This window comes from Eleutherodactylus coqui, chromosome 13 (assembly GCF_035609145.1).
Source record: "Eleutherodactylus coqui strain aEleCoq1 chromosome 13, aEleCoq1.hap1, whole genome shotgun sequence".
In the NCBI taxonomy this organism is placed as follows: Eukaryota; Metazoa; Chordata; class Amphibia; order Anura; family Eleutherodactylidae; genus Eleutherodactylus; species Eleutherodactylus coqui.
In genome coordinates this window covers 79,695,552-79,715,933 of record NC_089849.1, presented here as the reverse complement: position 1 = coordinate 79,715,933, position 20,382 = coordinate 79,695,552, and the positions used below count along the sequence as shown (strand labels likewise).

Genomic DNA, 20,382 nt, shown 5'->3' with positions numbered 1-20,382 from the left:
TTGCCCTGAGGACGGTGTGCAGCCCGGCACGCTTCCTCCACGAGTCCTCTCCTGCGGAACTAATGAGCAGGGGACTCAGGGAGGAGGATTCTGGCTGCACACTGACGTCAGTGTGCGCCGGGATCAGCGCGATTACCAGCGGGGAGCTGCGGCGCCCCCACTGGTAATCGCTTCAGTGGTAAGCGGCGTCGGCACGCCGCGGGCCACAAAACACGGGGCAGCGGGCCGGATTCGGCCTGCCGGCCTTGTGTTTAGAAGAAAAATTCCGGCGGTGCCGCGGACTGGCGCTAACTACCTAACGGCCCGGCCCCGGTCCGCGGACCGGTGGTTGGGGACCCCTGCTTTAGTAAGGTCCAGGACTGCGTGAGAGCGCGCCCATTCCGAGGCTGACATGGCGGTAGATGGGAGGGGCCCAGTAGGCAGATTGCTGGCAGCCTGTCTTGATGGGAGGAGTTAGTGTAAAGCAGTTCAAACAGCCTACATGACAATTTGGTGTGACAGTGAGAGCATGTAAAGTGCATGACTATGGCTGCAGCATTCTGCCCAGGGATCACACATGGTGCCAAGGTCCATGTCGATGGCTGCTATGGGTGCTGCAGAAGGGGCACAAATAAAAAGCAAAACTGTGGGAGAACCAGGAGAGGAGCCTAGAAAAGGGGTTCAACTCGGGTGAAAGTGTAATCAAGTAGGTATGATTGAGGTTGTAGCAGACTGAGATAGGGGCCCTACCAGGAGTGATGGGTAGACTCATCCAGTGAATGAGAGAGGTTGGTGATAAGGGGGAGCTTACCTCCCGGTGATGTATGCTCACTAGAGATGAGCGAGTATACTCGCTAAGGCACATTACCTGAGCGAGTAGTGCCTTAGCCGAGTATCTCCCCACTCGTCTCTAAAGATTCGGGGGACAGCGCGGGTGACAGGTGAGTTGCGGTGGGGAGAGAGAGATCTCCCTTCCGTTCCTCCCCGCTCTCCCCTGCCGCTCCCCGCCCCCGAATCTTTAGAGACGAGCGGGGAGATACTCGGCTAAGGCACTACTCGCTCGAGTAATGTGCCTTAGCGAGTATACTCGCTCATCCCTAATGCTCACCCATCCGTAGATGTGACTCCTATACTTCAACAGCCTACAAGGTCCCCCACAGCTCGCCTACATCTATAGAGGGGGTGCTCTTAAAGGGGCACACGATGACTGGCAGGTCGCCGTCAAACCGCTGCTTGTATATGGAATGAATATGGTTCGAAAAAAATCATTGAAAACAAGTGAAAGCGAACTAATGGTTCCACATAAACGTGAGCCAACGACCAACGAGAATTGTTCAATGTTTGTAGTTCATTTTACGCAGGCATCAACCCATCGTCGGCTCGCTCTCTTATCGTTCGGGTTATCCCGCGTTCGCTCCGTCCTCTCATCACTTATACACCCAATGAAAGACTGAAGGAGCTCATGTGAACGATGTATCTGCTGTATAAACAGGCCGGCCCAGAGCGATGGGGTCACTCCTCATTCAAACCATACTCAGCTTGTCTGGTAACGGAGAAGACTGCCCCCTACGGACACTAAATGGCCATTTACATGGGACTATTTTCGCTCAAAATTTGTTCAAGCGAATGAAATTGAGCGCTAATAGTCCAGTGTAAATGCAAAAAAGATCGTTTACTGTTCGTTCACTTCTCATGATCAGTCAGCAAAAAAAAACAAAACACACTGCTGGATCACGGGATTCTTGCTAAGGCCGGTATTACATGGACAGGACGGATTCCGCACGCGGGAACCCACAGCGGAATCTGGCTCTGACCGCATACCTGAACTACCTTTACTGCGGATGATTGCAATCGGTCATGCGCATTAGAGAATTAAAAAAAAATTAAAAAATTATAATATATATATATATATGTATTTCTTGCGCCGTCGCTAGGAGATAATGCGAGTACCCGCAGCCTATCTACAATGTTAATTGCAGAGGAGTGGCGGATCAGTCGGCTTCCATTGACTTCAAAGAATAGAACATGCTGCGATTTTATTTCCGCTCGCATTCGTCTGAGCCTGGGATCACACAGGGCGGATTTGCCGCGGTATTGCCGCACGGAATTTTGCCGCGGCAAATCCGCCTGCGGCCGCTAATCACGGGATTAGCCAGCCATGTGGACGAGATTTCTCAGAAATCTCGTCCACACCGGACGGCCAATCCGCTGTGGTAAGTCCGGCTAAAACCGCGGCTGCCGCGGTTTCAAAAGACGCAGCATGTCTATTTATTGTTTACTTTCGTCGCGGCGCACTGTCCTCTATGGGAGCGCCGGGCGCAACGGAAAAGCGAGCGGCCAGGCCGCTTCAAAGCCGCCGCGGGTTTTTCCGCGGCGGAAATCTCACGTTTTTTGCTGCGGCCAAACCGCGGGATTTCTGGCGGGAATACGCCCAGTGTGAACCCAGTCTGAATGTTTCATTCTTTAAATGAGTGCAGAATACCGCAGATCGTCCTCATGGGTGACAATCACACAATAGAAATCTTGTCGTGTGAGACCGGCCTAAGTGTAATGCTCCCCGATCAGCACTTCACGTAGGAGGTGCAGTGCTGAGCGAGAAGCCTGCCATCCAGCGGTGATCTCTGACTGTGTAAACGCTCCGCGGGCAGTGACATCACAGCGCGGGCAGTGACATCACAGCGCGGGCAGTGACATCACAGCGCGGGCAGTGACATCACAGCGCGGGCAGTGACATCACAGCGCGGGCAGTGACATCACAGCGCGGGCAGTGACATCACAGCTCGGGCAGTGACATCACAGCTCGGGCAGTGACATCACAGCTCGGGCAGTGACATCACAGCTCGGGCAGTCACTTAGAAGACACTCGTCCCGTCTAGATGGGACATAAGTTATAACAGATTAGCAGGGTGCCTGCAGGAGTAGCAGTCACTTTTTCTGCCTCCTCTCCTACGGTAGTGGCAGCAGCTCTACCCCAAGTCTTTAGTGGTGCCCCCCCCCCCAATGATACGAACGAGAAAACCTTTTAAAGGGACATTCCAGTACGGACAGATAACAGACACTAGATCCCTGAGGGTCTAACCGCTGGGACCCCACTGATCAGCCCTCACACCGGTCTGTGCACAGCACTGCAGAGCCGGCATATACACGGGGGGAAGTGATCATTGCCGACAAGCACCACATAACACGTGCTCACCGGCAGCCCCACCAGACCTCTCACTACGGACACAGCTGACAACATCTGCTCCTACTCACCTCTTTAAAAGCACGTGGAGCTTCCTGTGACCTTTGAACCGGAACCCCGCCCTTAGCAACTAAGACGCAGGTAGCCCACCCTTCCCCGCAGCACAAGCGCTGAGCCCGCTCGGCTTTACCCCTAGGTCCAGCACTAGCTGTACAGAGGCGGAGGAAGAACCTCTGGGCGTCAGTATCCAACAAGCCCCGCCCACTTCCGCCCCTGCTACGGAACGCAGAGCGGACAAACCAGCGGAAGTGGGAGTGGCCGAGCAGGCAAGAGCCTATGACAAGCTGCGTGGCGCGCAGGCGCAGTGGCAGCGTGCTGCTGGTTTTGTTGATGTTGTGCAGGAGTTCATTGTTTTTGAGCTGAGGGAAGATCACGTTTTAGCTGGCCGGGTTCCTCGGTGCTGGGAACTCGCGCACCGGACCTCCATGAGGGGCTGATGGAAAAGGCTAAGGAGCTGGTGAGTGGTGCAGGGCTCGGGCTGGGCAGCAGGCAGGATTTGCCCCCTTTGTTGTCATTCCTGTGCTGCAGTGAGGCCTGACTGCAGGTGGACCCCAGTGTGTGGCTTGTAGGGGGCTAGGAAGCAAGGAGTGAGGCCATGTGTAGTAGGGCATTCCATGCCAGCACATAGCTGCTTCCCATATACAGGGGTCTGCCAGGCTGCAGTGCATGGGGCATAGTAGTGCCAGCTGCAGGTGGGCACCCCATACAGGCAGGGATTGCCGACCATAGCACCATTTTTAGTGCATTTGGAGCCGTTATCTCCTGTGTCCTGCACTGCACTCAGGTGGGATCTGCACTGCCCTCTGTAGGTGTTCGGACCTGCAACAGAATAGAGCCGGGTGCCCACTTACAGTCTGTTGGGGGTGCTGGCCGTCGACTTACTGTATATAAATAACTTGCATATAAAGATCTTTGTCTTGTGCTGATCCTGCGTTTATAGGCTGCATTGTGCTCCAGAGCTGCATTCACTATTCTGCTGGCCTCAGTGCTGAAATCCCCCTGCATTCTTCACGGGTTCTAGTGTTTTGCATTCTGTGAAGTAACAATCTGTAAACTGTCCCATTGTATTAGAAAAAGGGATGATACCTGCTGACTGTTTCCAATAGCAGCCAGCAGAACTGTGAATGCAGCTCTGGGCTGTAATTAACGTTGTAGATAAGAAATGTAACGTCTTTATAAAAGTTACTCAATAACTCTGGAGAAGTTATAAAATAACTGTGTGGAGAGGTAAAAGGTGTCCTGATGTTGTATAGTAACACACGCTCGGCTCTCGCTAATCCTCTTCATGGGAGATCTTGTCCAACCATTCCGTTCCAAACTCCAGCCCTCTGACACCCCAACGGGTCATGTTTTCAGGATTTCGTACAGGTGATGCAATTATTGTCAGTGCCTTAGGAGTTGCCCCCAGTGTTCTCTCCATAGGAGCTCCTCAGATCATAACCTCTTGGGGGCTCCTTGAGGACTGAAGTTAAAGGGGCTGTCAAGGATTAGAAAAAAAATGGTGCTCTCCTTCACAAAACAGGGCACACCTGTCCATGTTATGACCTGGTATTGCAGTTTAACTCCATTGAAGTGAATGAAGAGAAGCTGCAATACTGCAGACAACCTGTAGACAGGTGTGGCGCTGTTTTTGGTAGAAAGCAGTCATGTCTTTATAATCCTGGACAATCCCTTTAAGGAGCTCTGATTTAGAGCATGTGAGGGTGGCACTGGACGATTATATGCATGGGGTCTATGTGCTCAGGGTCTTCGTTAAGCATGTGATCTGGTAATTTTAATAAATAAAGGACCCCTTTAAATTGAGCTCTTGAGCCTCATTACTGTGATATGGCCAATAAGGACACTGTTCAGGTAAAATGTGGAAGCTGTAGCCCTTTAGAGAAATGTTCTAGATAGCTGATGCGGCCGACCCGACCGGGGTGGTTCTGCAAGGGAGACCCGCTCCATGTAACGGCCCGGTGGAGAATGGAGGGATCTCATTATGGTCAATGGGATCCGTCCAGAGATGGAACTGTTCAGCCGCAGGGATTCCCCTCTCCTGCTCCCTGAATGGTGCAAAAAAGCTGAACATGTGGCCGCACCCAGAGCTTTGGTTTTCATTAGTCAGTAAAAGAAAAGGAAAACATCCTAACAATGTGAAAGTGTAAAATATAGAAATAAGGAATTTTGCTACTAGTAAAAATAAATAAAAAAATTCCATGTGTTGTCTGCGGCTCCTGTATGTCTCCATGGCAACAAACCCCATCAGTCATACGTTACTGATTATTATTGATACAGGCTGATACATTGTTGCGGACCCCCGCAGTCATCAGAAGAGCAAAAGCGTAACTTTATTCTCAGTTATCTCCCAACAGTATAAATGGAGATCCCATTGCAATAATTGGGACTGATGGTGGGGGTCTTGGCTCATGGACCCCTTCGTGTGAGAATCGTTCAGTCCTTCACATTCCCTGTATAAGTGACTGATCGAGCGCTGGTTAACCCGAAGGATGGGCGCGAGCCAATGATTGTTTTTATGCCTGTGTAACTTGAACTATTATCGTCCGGTCCTTGGCTCGTGTTTAGACCAAACCGTTATCGTTCACTCGGAATCGTTCCGTGTAAAAGCACCTTAACCCCTTCCAATCCAATTTATATCCTGGTTTTCCTAGGGGCCTTACTCTTTTTCTGCCATTATACAATGGCGCTATCTGCTGGCTAAAGCCAGTACTGCATGAGGTGATACGTTGGATAGGCTCAGACAGCAGAGAGGTTGGCAATATACAGTAAGAGAACCCCGACGGACGTCTTCCAACATCGGAGCTGTACAGCCTTAAATCATATTGTCTTCAGAGGTCAAACAGTGGATTGGAAAGGGTTAATGTACTTTGAAGCCTTTGTTAATGACGTGTGTTGGTTATTGTGCGGATGAATATTTATGTGAAGTATGCATGATTTTTCTCGTTTTTTTGTCGTATCTGGAGATTATGATGGTTTCACACGCAGCATTTTTGGTGATACCGTTCCAGTTTGTCATGCAGTTTCTTGAACCAAAGACAGAAGTGGGTTAAACAATATTGGGAACACAAAGGAAGGGCTTGTATGTCTCCTTCCTGCCGGATTCTCTAATGACTTTAGCGCAAAACTTCATCAAGAGCCGCAGTGGCGTGTTCTGAAACGTGACGGAATTGTGAGTTATTACTAAGTGGAAGTGAGCGATGTGCACACAGCTGTCAGTAGTGAGCTCCGTCGCCTCCAACACCGTGTTGGGCAGTGAGGAAGAAAAATTGACTCTGCCCTTTCATCACCCAATGCCCTTCAGTGCAGCATGTTTGAACTTGGCACCTAAACTGGCTGCTCTCCCTGGTGTTCCACGCTTGGCATGTACGCAGGTGGATTCCTGACAGTCTATTGTCTGACCTGCCATTGTACATCATGCTCTGCAGATAGTTTGTTCTCATTCTCTGCTACGTTTCCATTAAAAGGCTGTTTAAGCAGAGGTCACAATAATACCCACAGTGGTACAGCTACGCTTTGGGAACAGCCCCATGACTGTAACGCAGCAGGGGCACAACTACTGCTGCAGCAGCCATAGTGGTACCACGGGGTCCACGTCTCAGGGGTCCTGAGAATGTAGTGAAGTAGGTGACCTGTTTAAAGGGTCTGACATTGACTTGCAAGAATGCTGCCATCCAGTAGGTGGCGCTGCAGAAGTATTGTTCCATCTTCCTTATTCGTATATATTTTCTCGAAGAGCATGGATGGCCTTATAAGTCTCCTCACTCACCTCCTAGGTGCTCTCCTCAAGGAGAGATGATTCGTTAAGGGGTCTAGTTTTCAAAATGTTTCTGTACACAAGACAAACACGTGCACTATAGAAAAAAATCCTGTCTTTAAAATTAAATATTTACAAAAATATGACATTTTTATTTTCTCTCCTCTAAATCGCATTAACTCCCGAAAAGAAGCTGTGGGGTCATTAATACTCATGACACCCCTCAGTAAATACATTGAGATGTGTATTTCTTTTAAATTGGGTCATTTGTATCTATCATTCTGACACCTATCAGCCTTTGCAATCTTGGCTTGGTGTAGGAAAACAAAATGTTCCTCAAAATGATAATGTTCCTCAAATGTTGTTGTATGGTTCCTAAATGGTAAAAAAAAAACTAATGTTTTTCCAATGTGCTTCCAGAATAAATGAAACAGATGGAAATATATACCTCATCAAAAATTTGTACAGTATGTTTGCACATATTTGAGATATGGCAGTTTAAAATGTAAAAAAATGACTTTTTTTTTTTCAAAAGTTTCCAAATTTTGGCTTTTTAAAAGAAAAATAAATATATAAAAATTTTATCAGTCTATTTTTACCACCTAAATAAAGTACAATACGTGGTGAAAAAACAATGTCAGAATCACTTGGATATGCAAAACCTTTATGGAGTTATTCTTAGTTAAAGTGACACATTAAGGCACAAACAGGCTTGGTCACTAAGAGGTTAATGTTGCTTTTTTTTCTATACAGAACATAGATGGATTATCAATTGCACAAGCTGTCTGTGTGATCCGTGGTCATCCAACCCCTACTACTGCTGCCATTCGGCAGTTCTTGATACTACACTGCAATACCTGATACAGTACTTCAGTATATTTAATACTGCTGCTTGGTCCTATTCCAATGAATGGTGCTGATCTGCAGTACTAGTCCGGGGTGTCTGGAGCTTATCCTCCTAATGAAATAACATGACCTCTTGGACTTCACATGGTTTTCGTTATGGGCATATAAAGTGGTAAAAGTAGAAACTCTGTGGCATCCGGATCATTGCTCTCCTCTCTGACTGTAACCGTACCGGTAAATGGAGGTCTTTTGCGTTGTTGTGGTTTTTGTGACAAGTCGTGGAAGTCCTTTCAGTCCCCTTAGCATAAGATTTGTTACATCAACTATAAGGCCTCATGTCCACTGGCAAAAGAAGAATTAAAATCCGCAGCGGATTTTAGCTCTTCTCCTGCCCGCGGATCCGCACCCCATAGGGATGCATTGACCACCCGCGGGTAGATAAATACCAGCGGATGGTCAATAAAAGGGATTAAAAAAAAAAATGGAGCATGAAAAAATCTGAACCATGCTCTATTTCGTGCGGGTCTCCCACGGGGACGGCTCCCGCGGGCTTCTACGGAAGCCGTCCGGATTCGCGGGAGACCAAAATCGGAATTTACTCACCCGCTCCGGATCTTCCCTTCGCCGCGGCTTCATCTTCTCTCTGTCGCGGCCGGATCTTTTTTCTTCGGGCCGGCGCATGCGCGGGGCACGCAACCGACGTGCCCTGCGCATCCGCCGGGCCAAAGAAAGAAGATCCGGCCGCGACGGAGAGAAGATGAAGCCGCGGCGAAGGGAAGATCCGGAGCGGGTGAGAGGTAAGTTAATTCTTATTTTTATGCCTCATGTCTGCGGGGCAAGAGGGACCCGCTACGGATTCTACATGGAGAATCCGTAGCGGGCCTGATTTTCCCCGTGGACATGAGGCCTAATGCTTAGCATCTAACTTTCCCAAACTTCTAAATGGCATGTGGTCCCAGTTATCTAGCATTGGCCCGGTGGGGTGTATCGCTACATAACGAGGGAAACCTACCAGTTGCCCGTTGATGACAGCCAGGTGACCATCTCCGCTTGCTAGGACAGTTGTTGGAAAGTTCTAAGCAGTGGCTGAATTATTAAAGGGTGCTTGTACTTGGTGTCTTCTATGATGTTTGACTTGGTTGTGGTGTATTTCCAGGCTGACCTTTCTTCACATTGTGTGCGGAAGAGACGGGACTCATTCGGAATGTTTGACGGGTATGATAGCTGTAGTGAGGACACCAGCAGCAGCTCCAGCTCCGACGAGAGTGAAGAGGAGGTTGCCCCATTACAGTCCAGTCTGCCCATTATTAAGAACAATGGGCAGGTGTACACATATCCAGATGGCAAATCTGGCATGGGTAAGTAGAAGAGCCGTCGAGTCTTTATATTCCTGTAGATTCTACACAACATCTGGGCGTCGTTATATTCCTGCAGATTGTACACAACTTCTGGTAGTTCCACCGACTACATTTTTTATATACAACATATGTCAAGAAGCTTAGAAACTTTTTGATCACTTTTTATACTTTTTTTTTTTTTTTTTGCATGGAGACAAGGTGCCAAAACGTGCAGTTTTTTTTTTCTTACTCTTAAAGCCTTTATTTTTTGTAACAATACAAGTTGTCTTTTTGCTTTTTTTTGTTTGTTTTTTAACTTATTTTTACAAGTCCTTATAGGGACTTCTGATAGTTTGATCACTCACACAGTATAATGTAATACCATAGTATTGTATCGTACTGCAATATGACAGGCAATCTGTTGTGCAGAATGCCCCAGTCTGCCATGGCAACTGAACGGTATCCAGTCATCGCATCACGGAGGTTTGAATACCGCTGTCAGATCATGGTATACATCGGCAGGCATCAGCTGTAAGAAACAGCCGGCACCTGCATTGTATGGAGAGGGATCAGCTCCCGATTCCCCTCCATGCAAAGGAAGTTAACAGTACCTCCTATTTAATAATAATAATAAACTTTATTTGTATAGCGCCAACATATTCCGCAGCGCTTACATAGACAGGGGGAATACAGAAAGATAATGCAAACATTACAGAACCACGGTTACATAGTAATCAGTTGATGGAAACAATAGGGGTGAGGGTCCTGCTCCAATGAGCTTACATACTACAAGTAATGGGGTGATACAGAAGGTAAAGGGGCTGGAGATGTGCACGGTATGGAGAGGTGGAGAGTGAGGGGTGATATACACATAGACAATGGTCAGACATTTAGCCGTGTGACCGCAGAAACTGTATGACTGCAGGAGCGGTTTATGATGGCTAGCAGGGATTGCAGTCAGTAGGTCAGGGAGCATGTTATCAGGCGGAGTACAGAGGGGTTTGTTTAGGGAATTTGGTATGCCTCCCTGAAGAGGTGCGTTTTTAGAGCACGCCTGAAGTTCTGCGAGTCCTGGATTGCTCGGGTAGCCTTTGGTAGTGCGTTCCAGAGGACCGGTGCTGCTCTGGAGAAGTCTTGGAGGCGGGAATGAGAAGTTCGAATTAAAGGGGCGCTCAGTCTGGTTTCGTTAGCAGAGCCAAGATCCCGGGCTGGGTGATGGATTGAGATGAGAGAGGCAATATAGGGGAGAGCTGCACTGTGGAGGGCTTTGTGGATGAAGGTAGCGAGTTTAAATTGAATTCTGTATTTAACGGGCAGCCAGTGCAGTGAGCGGCACAGGGCAGAGGCGTCCTCCTGGACAGGAAGATGAGCCTGGCTGCCGCATTCAGGATGGATTGGAGAGGGTAGAGTCTGGTGCAGGGGAGGCCGATCAGCAGCGAGTTGCAATAATCGAGCCGAGAGTGGATGAGGGCGACAATAAGCGTTATTAGCGTGTCCACAGTGAGAAAAGAGCGGATTCTTGCGATGTTCTAGAGGTGCAGCTGACATGTTCGGGCCAGAGATTGGATGTAGGAGGTAAATGAGAGATCGGAGTCGAATATGACCCCAAGGCAGCGGGCATGTTGTCTAGGAGTTATAGTGGCGCCACACACTGAGATGGAGATGTCAGGAGGAGGTCGGTTGGTGGAAGGAGGAAACACCAGTAAGTCAGTTTTAGAGAGGTTTAGTTTTAGGTAGAGAGACGACATAGTGTTAGAGACAGCGGACAGACAGTTGGTGATGTTTTGGAGTTGAGGTGCAGAGATGTCATAGATGTTAAGGACTCTAAATTCAGCTCACCATTTTGTCTGCTGCCATTTTTAAGATGACCTATTGACTTCTAGTGGAAGCCTATGCTGACTGTGGCCACCAAACATAAGCCACATTGCAGACAACCCAGGAAATACCACAGCTATTAGTAGTTGTAGGGTTTTCTAAGACATGTCGTAGAAAACAGTAGGGGGGTCTCTGGGATGGTGGCATACAAGTAGGGATTGCATATAGATTACAGTTAACGATCCCCAAACTAATAAATCTCTTATTTATTCTCTTTGCTTTTTCATTTCAGCTACATGTGAAATGTGTGGAATGGTCGGAGTCCGAGACGCTTTTTACTCTAAAACAAAGCGATTCTGCAGTGTGTCTTGCTCGCGAAGTTATTCTTCAAATTCTAAGAAGGCAAGCATTCTGGCAAAACTACAGGTAGTGGATCCTCACTCTTGAGCTTGTTCCACTCCTCTTACTATTAGGCTGTATTTACATTTCGCACTCCTAATCCCATGATTTTTCTGTGATTGTGAGACATTTTGCGACAAATACGCAATCTCATCCCTATACATTCAATACAAACATATGTTTTTCAAACGTGTGAAAAAAAATTGCATGTCCCATTACTTATAATGTGAAAAATGCATTGCATTCGCATACAAAAGTGCATTGCAATCTTTTTTTCACACCGGAAAACTGAATGACCATCGTCAATGGGGTCTTCCAGTACCTGTTTGAAATCGGTTTGCACGTAGCTCTCCCATAGCCTTTTATTTAGATTAGCCCCTTCAGTGGCAGGTTTATTACCATGTCATGCCTCACAGGGCAGTTTTTGTTTTTTTTAATGAGTCAACAATGAAATGTAATCTCGCAAGTATTTAATAAGGAATGCAATAATCACATTGCAACACTTTTTTTGGTATTGTGGCAGGGAAATCTCCGGGGCTTGCTGCACTGAGTATGCAGTAAAAACTGTGGAAGATTTCATATGACAGCTCGGTGCACTGCACATTTCAGCACTAGAGCTGTCCACGGAAATCTTCCGGGGTTTAACTGCATGGTCAGTGCAACAAGCCCCGGAGATTTTCCGGGCGTGCCACTAAAGGGGTTAATACTGTATTCAAGCTGTGAGAAGTATTTTAAGAACCAATCAAATTACAGCTCTTTCTAATACAGAGTTGAAAATGGAAATTGGCGCTGAGTAATTTATAAATGCATCGAACTGCTTATTTACTGATCCTGAGTTGCTTTTACAAGTTTACTGAAATCTCCCAAACTCTTACTAGTTCAGTGTCTACACAGAGCTTTTACAGTGATCTGAGGTAGTGATAATCTGGCCTCAAGCCACCCATGCCTTTCCATAGCAAACAGCAGAACTGTGAATGCAGCTCTAGGCTATAAAACAGTCTGCAACTCTGGATTGGCGCAGTATAGATGCCAACTATTTAAGTTGTAAATCCTTACATAAATTAAAGATGATGCCCAAAGTAGGACGGGGCAGATTTACTAGTCAAAAAATCTTAAATGCTTTGTGCTTCATTTAAATATTGTTTTTTCAGACCATTTTAGACACTTTTTCTGACTTGTCCGAAAAGGGTCATGACCAAAATTGTGCCCAATTGGTGCAATTTTTGGCATAAACTATATCATCTAATAGGTCGTATAAACGTAGACTAGACCGTCTCAAAATTTGACAGATTTACCATCCAGCTTGAGTCGTTCTGGTGAATCCGGCACATTTTAAGACTTCATTTACAGCGTCCAACTTTTAGATAGTATCAGTAAATGGGTTTTGTTATGTACTGAAGTTGGTGTTTTGTAGGATTTGAATAAAATATTTGCTCTTGCAGATATTTATATATATATTTTTTTCCCCTTCAGGGTAAACCTCCCATTAAAAAAGCAAAGGCTCTACAGAAACAGCCATTAGTTGCTAAGTTGGCAGCTTATGCACAATATCAAGCTACCTTGAAGAATCAATCATTAAGTAAAACTGGTAAGAAGAATTCAGCGATTCTACTTCCACTCCTCGATACACCTTAGGATTTAACGCTTTATTTTATTTTTTCCATCATAGCCATAACAGCAGAGGGTTTTAATTGGAGCCACTACATCACAAGCAATAACTTGGTGGCTGCTCCAGTGACTTGCTTCAAACACGTAAGTGGTCCTTGGTATCCTTAGTTGTATTCTATCACTGTGCTGAAGTCTTAGTGAATTAACCTGTCACGTCACGTCGTATGAGCACCATAAACTAAGTTTTTGTGTTCGTAGGACAGGGGGTTTGAGGTCTGGTCCTTTTATTTATATTTATATATATATATATAATTGCTGGCTTTAAACCCCCGTTCCAGCTCTGAGTCTGTGCATCAGACTTGATTGCAGTCACCCATAGAGAACAGCCATAGACTTTAAACACGTGACCAGTCCATATGTAGCTCTCAGGATATCTGAGAAACTCTGCATAAGAGATCATGTAGCGATGGGAAGGGATATATGGCCACCAATTGCCTCAGAGGCTGGATGTAGACTTCTTCAAAGATGCGCATGATCCACTTCAGAAGCGAGAGGGGGATGAGTGGCTTCTAGACAGATCTTGTGATGGTCATATCTATGGAGATATGTTTGATCCTTCAGTCAGAGGACATAGGCCAGGCATCATAGACATTATTTGAGCTCTTTCGGCATCCAGCATAAAGGGAAGGCTTACAACTGCAAAGTGCAAAACGCAAATTGCCATTTTATATCAAATGCACACTGCAGCTGTGTTATACTACTTTAATTATTCTAATGGTTACATGACCCAATCAGATGGACACATGTCATTAAAGGGGTATGGCCATCTCTGGAATCTTATCTTAATGTGTTTGAAATCACAAAACACCACACTCGGCCATAAGAGGTTTTTCCTGTCCATGTCATTGGGAAACACCGAGACCTTTTGGTATAGATGTTACCACTGGAAGGCGACACGAAGTACAAAAAACTCTTAGTTCCTCCCACCAGCTATGTCCCTCCTGCAGGTACGGAGCTAAATCCATTTTAGCTTAGTGTCACTGAATCGGATGCACCTGTGCAGCTAGGGCTAACACATGCAACCTTACAACCTGTTGGGAGAGTAGGTATGTCCCTTATAATCTGGTTGCCCACTTGACACTGAGTAAGTAGGGGCATCGCCCGCATCATCCGATGTAGCTATGTAGTCTTGGAATATCCAGAATCTACATTCAAGTAACACAGGTGCTGGTGACAATGCCCCTCTGAAATAGTGCCGTTAGACGCTACTAAACAAAACTGTTGGCCTCACCCTGAGGTGAACGGAGCCTCATATTCCAGTTTTCTGGACAATTCGCATTCCTGCAGCGGGTGACTGGATCGTCATCAGCAGCCATGTATGGAGTTGTCATTGGGGTTGTCATTGGACCCCCTTCATCCCTTGTAGGCAGTTGAGGTGGAAGGGCATCCTCAACATCTTTCTTTCACCTAGTCTGCTTACAGTTGAGATGTGTTCATACACTGTTCCTTTATCTTTTTGCGTCTGCCCTTCTTCCTTCTACCAGGATGGACTCCCTTTGGGCATTATGCTCTTTGGGCATCAGATTTCCTTCTCCTTCCCTGCTGTGTGTACCTTCAGACAGCCTAATTCTCTGTGGGATCTGCCTTTGGTCAAGGACAAGGAGCTCGGCCTTGCCTCTTTTTCCCACTTACCGTGGCCCCATTCTGTTTCCTCTCAGCTTCATCACTATGGCGGTTTTGTTTTGGAGGGTGTTATGCTGATTCTGTTAGAACCATGGACACTCCCTGCTGATTCCTCAGTGGGCCTTGCTTTTTTCCTAGAAGCCAGACCACGAACTTGTTGTTTTTCATTTTTGCCTATTTTCTAAGAATTCATACCAGGCATCATGTGGTGGATCATTTGATTATAAGGGGCCGTATGTGGCTTTATGCTGACCGTGCTAAACCTTTTTCCATTCTCACCCCTTGCATACTTCTTTAAGACATCCCAAGGTCTCTGCGTCCACAATGACATGGAGGAGAAAACAGGATTTTTGTTTATCATAAATTGATTGGGGTACCTAGCGCCCACCTGACTATTTGTTCCTTTGTTTTCTTCCAGTTACGGTCTGTATGCATTTACTTAGTTGTCCTCTCCTACTGTGGCAGTAGCTATACCCAAGGTTTTACAGTAATTAACAAAAATTCTATTTCTAAAATGCTCCAATCTCCAGGCATTGCAGCTATTGATTCCTCTGCCCTCTGGTTGTTTACTGCTAGTTGCCAGGGAAACAGACCACCTCTTCTATGGAAGTAAATGGCAGAAGAGCGGATGAGGCCGGCATTTGTGCACTTCTTTCATCTATATCTCAGGGCTGGGCTCTCAGGGCCACATGCGCACTAGCTTTCAGCCCAGCCACCAGATACCATTGTGCTGCATTTCTTTCCATGGAAGAGTTGGTGTGTTACCCTGGCAACTAGCAGTAAACAACCAGAGAACAGAGGAATCAATATCTGCAACATCTGGAGAATGGAGCATTCTGAAAATTAACATCTTATGGGTGATTGCATTGTTTTGTGATTTCAAACACATTGAATTAGAATTCCCATAATGGGAATACCATTTTTTAAATTGCCATTTGCAAATCTGTATGGAGCAGGAATGCAATAGCTGCTCCATTGGGTTATGGAACTCCATAATACAAAGGTCAGAATAAAAAGAAATACAGAAAAAAACCACTTTGTGAAAACGTCCTCATGCAATCAATCAGATACTTTTATTCTTTAATCGTAAAGCTAACATTTGGATTTCATTTGATTTCTATGGCAAATGTTGAGCTGCTTGTTCTACATGGCATTTAAATCGATCTCAGAACCTACAGTAGGCATTTACTTGGCTTTGCATTTGGGCTTCTGTAACTATCTGAATAGACTTGGTTGACTTTACTTCACTGTACGCATGAATTACTTTAGAACATGCAATTATTTGTCTTTTACAGGCACCGATGGGGACTTGCTGGGGTGACATCTCAGAAGGTGTGAGAGTTGAAGTTCTCAACACAGACAACAACTTATCTCCAAAAGTGTTCTGGATTGCTGTCATTGTGAAACTAGCAGGTCAGTAGTCTTTGCATTCTCATTGCTTAATGGTAAATTATTAGGAGACTAAGAGCTCCTGTCCACGGGCGATAATCCGGCCGCGGGTAACGCAGTGCGCGCTTTCAATAGCGCTGCTATGAAAAGCACAGCCCCCATCCACGAGCGGAGAATCATAGCGATTTTCCACTCGCTGGACTCTAATGGTGGCATGCTGCGATTTGCCGCGATTCTCCGCAGTGAGCCTATCTGTCAGATAGGCTCACTGTGGAGAACTGACAGTTCTCTCCCCTGCTCCCAGGCGGCAGAATATCGCTAGCGATATTCCGCAATGCCCGTGGACAGGGGGCCTTATGCTGCCTGTGGTCTGACAGGCATGCACATTACAAACCTCTATACTTTGAAATGCTGTGTTTCTGAGAAAATGTAGTTTGAAAAGCAGCAGGATCCTGGCTTGGCTACGGCACACTGATGAGGCGCAAAAACCCCAAAACAGCTGTCTGTGTATAGTTTTCAGTTCCCAAGCCAGAAACTTACTGCACACTGATGAGGGGCAAAATCCCCGAAACAGCTGTCTGTGTATGGTTTTCTGGCTTGGTTTTCAATTCCCAATCTTTGTTTTAACCCCTTAACGACCGCCCCATCGGGAAACTACGTCCTGCTGTTGCAGGACGTGTATGGAGGGAGGTAGCGCCGCTATCTACCTCCATACAGCGCGGGCATCAGCTGTTTATTACAGCTGACACTCGCGGGCAATAGCTGCGCTCGGCCGTTCGCGGCTATTAACCCTTTAAATGCCGCTGTCAATTCTGACAGTGGCATTTAAATCCCCCGAACGCTGTTCGGGGGTCCCGCACGGCCCCCCCCCCCCCCCCCCGCGGTGAGATTGGGGGAGCCGTGCAGGTGTTACGGCAGCCGGGGCCTAATGAATGGCCCCAGGGCTGCCTTAGCAGACTGCCTATCAAGCCATCCACACAGGGTGGCTTCATAGACTGCCTGTAAAAAAGCAGTATGACGTAATGCTATAGCCTTAAGTCATACTGCAGGAGCGATCAAAGCATCGCATGTTAAAGTCCCCCAGGGGGACTTCAAAGTAAAGTAAAAAAAAAGATCAATAAAGTTTTTTTAATTGGAAAAAAAAAAAGTTATAAAAGTTTAAATCACCCCCCTTTTGCCATATCCATTATTAAAAAATCAAAATCATAAAATAAAAATACATATTTGGTATCGCCGCGTCCGTAAAAGTCCGATCTATCAAAGTAGTGCATTATTTTTCCCGCACGGTGAACGTCATGTGAAAAAAAAAATAAAGAACGCCAGAAATACACTTTTTTAATTACCCTGTCTCCCAGAAAAAACGCAATAAAAAGTGATCAAAAAGTCGTATGTATTCCAAATTGATACAGTCGGAAACTTCAGGACATCCCGCAAAAAATGAGCCCTTGCTCAACTACGTCGACGAAAAAATAAAAAAGGTATTGTGCGCACAAAATGACCGCAGAAAATAATTGAAAAAAATTAAATATCTTAAAAAAAAAATAAAAGTACTACAGTAAAAAAAAATACTATACAAGTTTGGTATCGTAGCAATCGTACTGACCCATAGAATAAAAATATCAGGTCGTTTTTGTTGCAATTTGTGTGCTGTAGAAACAGGACGCACCGAAAAATGGTGGAATGTCGTTTTTTTTCCATTTCTCTCCGCTAAGAATTTTTTAAAAGTTTTTCAGTAAATTATATGGTACAATAAATAGTGCCATTGAAAAATACAACTCGTCCTGCAAAAAACAAGCCCCATACAGTGACGTATGGATAAATAAAGGAGCTACGATTTTTTAAAAGGGAGTAGGAAAAAACAAAAATGGAAAAAAGCAAAAAAGCTCCGTCACTAAGGGGTTAAAGACTTGTTGAAAGGGTCTGACCTTGATTTGCAGGAATGCTGCCATCCAATAGGTGGCGCTGCAGAGGTATTGTTCCATCTGCTTTATTTGCATATATTTTCCAGAGGAGCATGCATGGCCTTACAAGCATCCTCACTCTCCTTCTAGGTGCTCTCTTTAGGGGGCCTTCACACTTGTGATTGTGAAACGCTGCGCTTTTTTAATGCAAATGTCAATAGGACTTTTTAATGTTAAAAACACATTACATAAAAATCGCAAGTTTGTGATTTTTGTGCGATTTCATTTTTAACATTAGAAAGTCCCATTGACTGTCGCTTTAAAGAAACGCAGCAAACTCTCAAGTGTGAAGGCCCTCTTAAGGAGTGATGATACCCTTCCCAACTCTTATCCCAGTGATGTTTGCTCATGTGCGGTTACACAATAGTGAGTATTGCTGGCATCGCCTGCGTCCATTCACCGTAAGCAGACATTTGTTGGAAAGTGAACAACTGCTGTTTACACTGAAAGGCGCCATTTTCGGCTTGCATTCATACAAGATGATTGTGGTTCGGAACCCCACGAGTACTTGGGAATCTGAGCAATAATTGTCCCATGTAAAAGGACCATTAATCTAACCAAGCTGGGTGGAGAGAGAGGATAATGGGATGGAACCGTTCTTTCCTCTTCCATTAGATGGTCGGTCAGTCCTTCGAATTCATCTAATGTCTATGGTCACATACACTACCACAGCACTCTGAATTCCTAATTATTTATAAGATACCACACCCAAAACATAATGGAAGAAAAACATAGACCCAAAAATCGCACCACAAGTGAAGCTTAACAGAAAAAAAAATACATTGCCTGCAGTGCGTTCCATAACTCCCTTTTGGCATACAGCTAGAAAGGGAAAGTAGATCTGAAACCGTGAGAACCATTGAAAATAACACGACTCCGTTACGGTAGAAGCTACATGTGCTAATCTGTCACAATGAGATCATTGCTGGAGTAGAATATCTGAAATGTTGCTTTTTATGTCCCATTGTTTTCAGGCTATAATGCCTTGTTGAGGTATGAAGGCTTTGAAAATGATGCCAGCCTGGACTTCTGGTGTAATGTCTGGAGTAGTGATGTCCATCCGGTGGGTTGGTGCGCCAGCAGCGGGAAGCCCCTCGTCCCTCCGCAAAGTAGGTGTTCACGATTTTGGAATATTTTATCTTCATAGTAATATAATACCAACAACCTTCTATTCTTGTGAATTGTACCACAAAGACACATTCGTTCTGCACATATCTTACTAGCAAGACAACATAAGGCAGAGTTTCCATTGTCTTAGTCAAGATATGTTGGTACATAACTGATAGGTAAGCCACGGTAACACATTTTATATTAGTTTTATTTTGGGTTGTTTAATCCGTTGTTTTTTTAAATGTTTTTCTATTATTGTTCAATAATTGAGACTATTTGACCAAAGATTTTACGTCATACAATAGGGGGAGAGGTTTTTCCTAGCCGTTTTCTAATAGTGCCCTCTTTATCATTGGTGTTTTTGTTATTTGCAGCTTTTTATTTTTTTTTCCTTTCTTTTGGCTCCTCACAGTGATGCTGCGAGGGGAAAAAAAAAAATCTCAGCATTTCTTATGCAAATATCGTTTGGCATTCCCTGGGTATGCCTCGCCCATTGTTTTCAATGGGACTTGACAAGACATTGCATGCTCTGCAATGTGCATGTGAGTAGAAGGTAATGTTTCACATGGAAATCAATGGGAAACCCTTACGATCATCCAATGCACGTGCAATTTCATAGAAGCGATGTTTTGAATGAAAAACTCCTCGCACATATGGTCAGGACCTACCTGATATTTTGGAATGTTAAAGATGTATGTACACATATATTTTGTTTTTGTATTTGGGGGGCTATTGAAAAAAAAAAAACCCGTTTCGGCGCGGGACAACCCCTTTAACCCCTTTAACAACTGCCAATAGGCCGTTAAGGTGCCCATTAAAGGGCTTTATTCTGATTCAATCGTCTTTTTATGGCGCAGAATCAAAAGTAGATCAAGTTTACTTGCTTTCTTGTGATTGAGCTTCGAACTCTGTAGATTATTGGGATGCCAGTTTACTACATTGTTCTGCTTTCTATACAGGCATACAACACAAATACTCTAATTGGAAAGCTTTTTTAGTCAAAAGACTGACTGGTGCCAAGACTCTCCCACCAGATTTTGCGCAAAAGGTAAGTAAAAATATAGTGTAAGGTACTAAAAAGCAAAAAGGAATCTTAATAAAGTTTTAAGGGCAATGATTTTGGCTCTAATAGCCAATCGGATTCACCCTCGGTAAAGAAATATTACAGGACTTGTCCGGATTGGAAAACACATTTTAAATCACATTAGTTCTGAGTTGATGGAAATGGGTGCCCTTTTTAGGACCCTAATCTCTTGATAA

At 45.3% G+C, this 20,382-nt stretch overlaps 2 protein-coding genes across 4 annotated transcripts in view; one reads left to right on the top strand and one right to left on the bottom strand.

The window, feature by feature from the left end:
* The window catches only part of UTP18 (UTP18 small subunit processome component), a 35,849-nt gene extending 32,464 nt beyond the window's left edge, over window positions 1–3,385 (bottom strand). Inside the window, exon 1 of one of the 2 annotated variants that reach the window (XM_066586104.1) lies at window positions 3,232–3,385. Coding sequence is in view for 1 of the 2 variants with exons in the window: in XM_066586103.1 (XP_066442200.1) it covers window positions 3,173–3,217 (45 nt within the window). In the remaining variant the exon portion in view is untranslated. The other variant, XM_066586103.1, reaches the window with a different exon arrangement.
* A 136-nt stretch (window positions 3,386–3,521) lies between these two features.
* The window catches only part of MBTD1 (mbt domain containing 1), a 57,330-nt gene continuing 40,469 nt past the window's right edge, over window positions 3,522–20,382 (top strand). Inside the window, exons 1-8 of one of the 2 annotated variants that reach the window (XM_066586799.1) lie at window positions 3,522–3,677; window positions 8,977–9,178; window positions 11,265–11,374; window positions 12,845–12,959; window positions 13,041–13,123; window positions 15,958–16,075; window positions 18,987–19,121; window positions 20,082–20,170. In XM_066586799.1, the coding sequence (XP_066442896.1) occupies window positions 3,657–3,677; window positions 8,977–9,178; window positions 11,265–11,374; window positions 12,845–12,959; window positions 13,041–13,123; window positions 15,958–16,075; window positions 18,987–19,121; window positions 20,082–20,170 (873 nt within the window). In that variant the 5' untranslated portion in view covers window positions 3,522–3,656. Of the gene's footprint in view, window positions 3,678–8,976; window positions 9,179–11,264; window positions 11,399–12,844; window positions 12,960–13,040; window positions 13,124–15,957; window positions 16,076–18,986; window positions 19,122–20,081; window positions 20,171–20,382 lie in introns of both variants that reach the window. The other variant, XM_066586798.1, reaches the window with a different exon arrangement.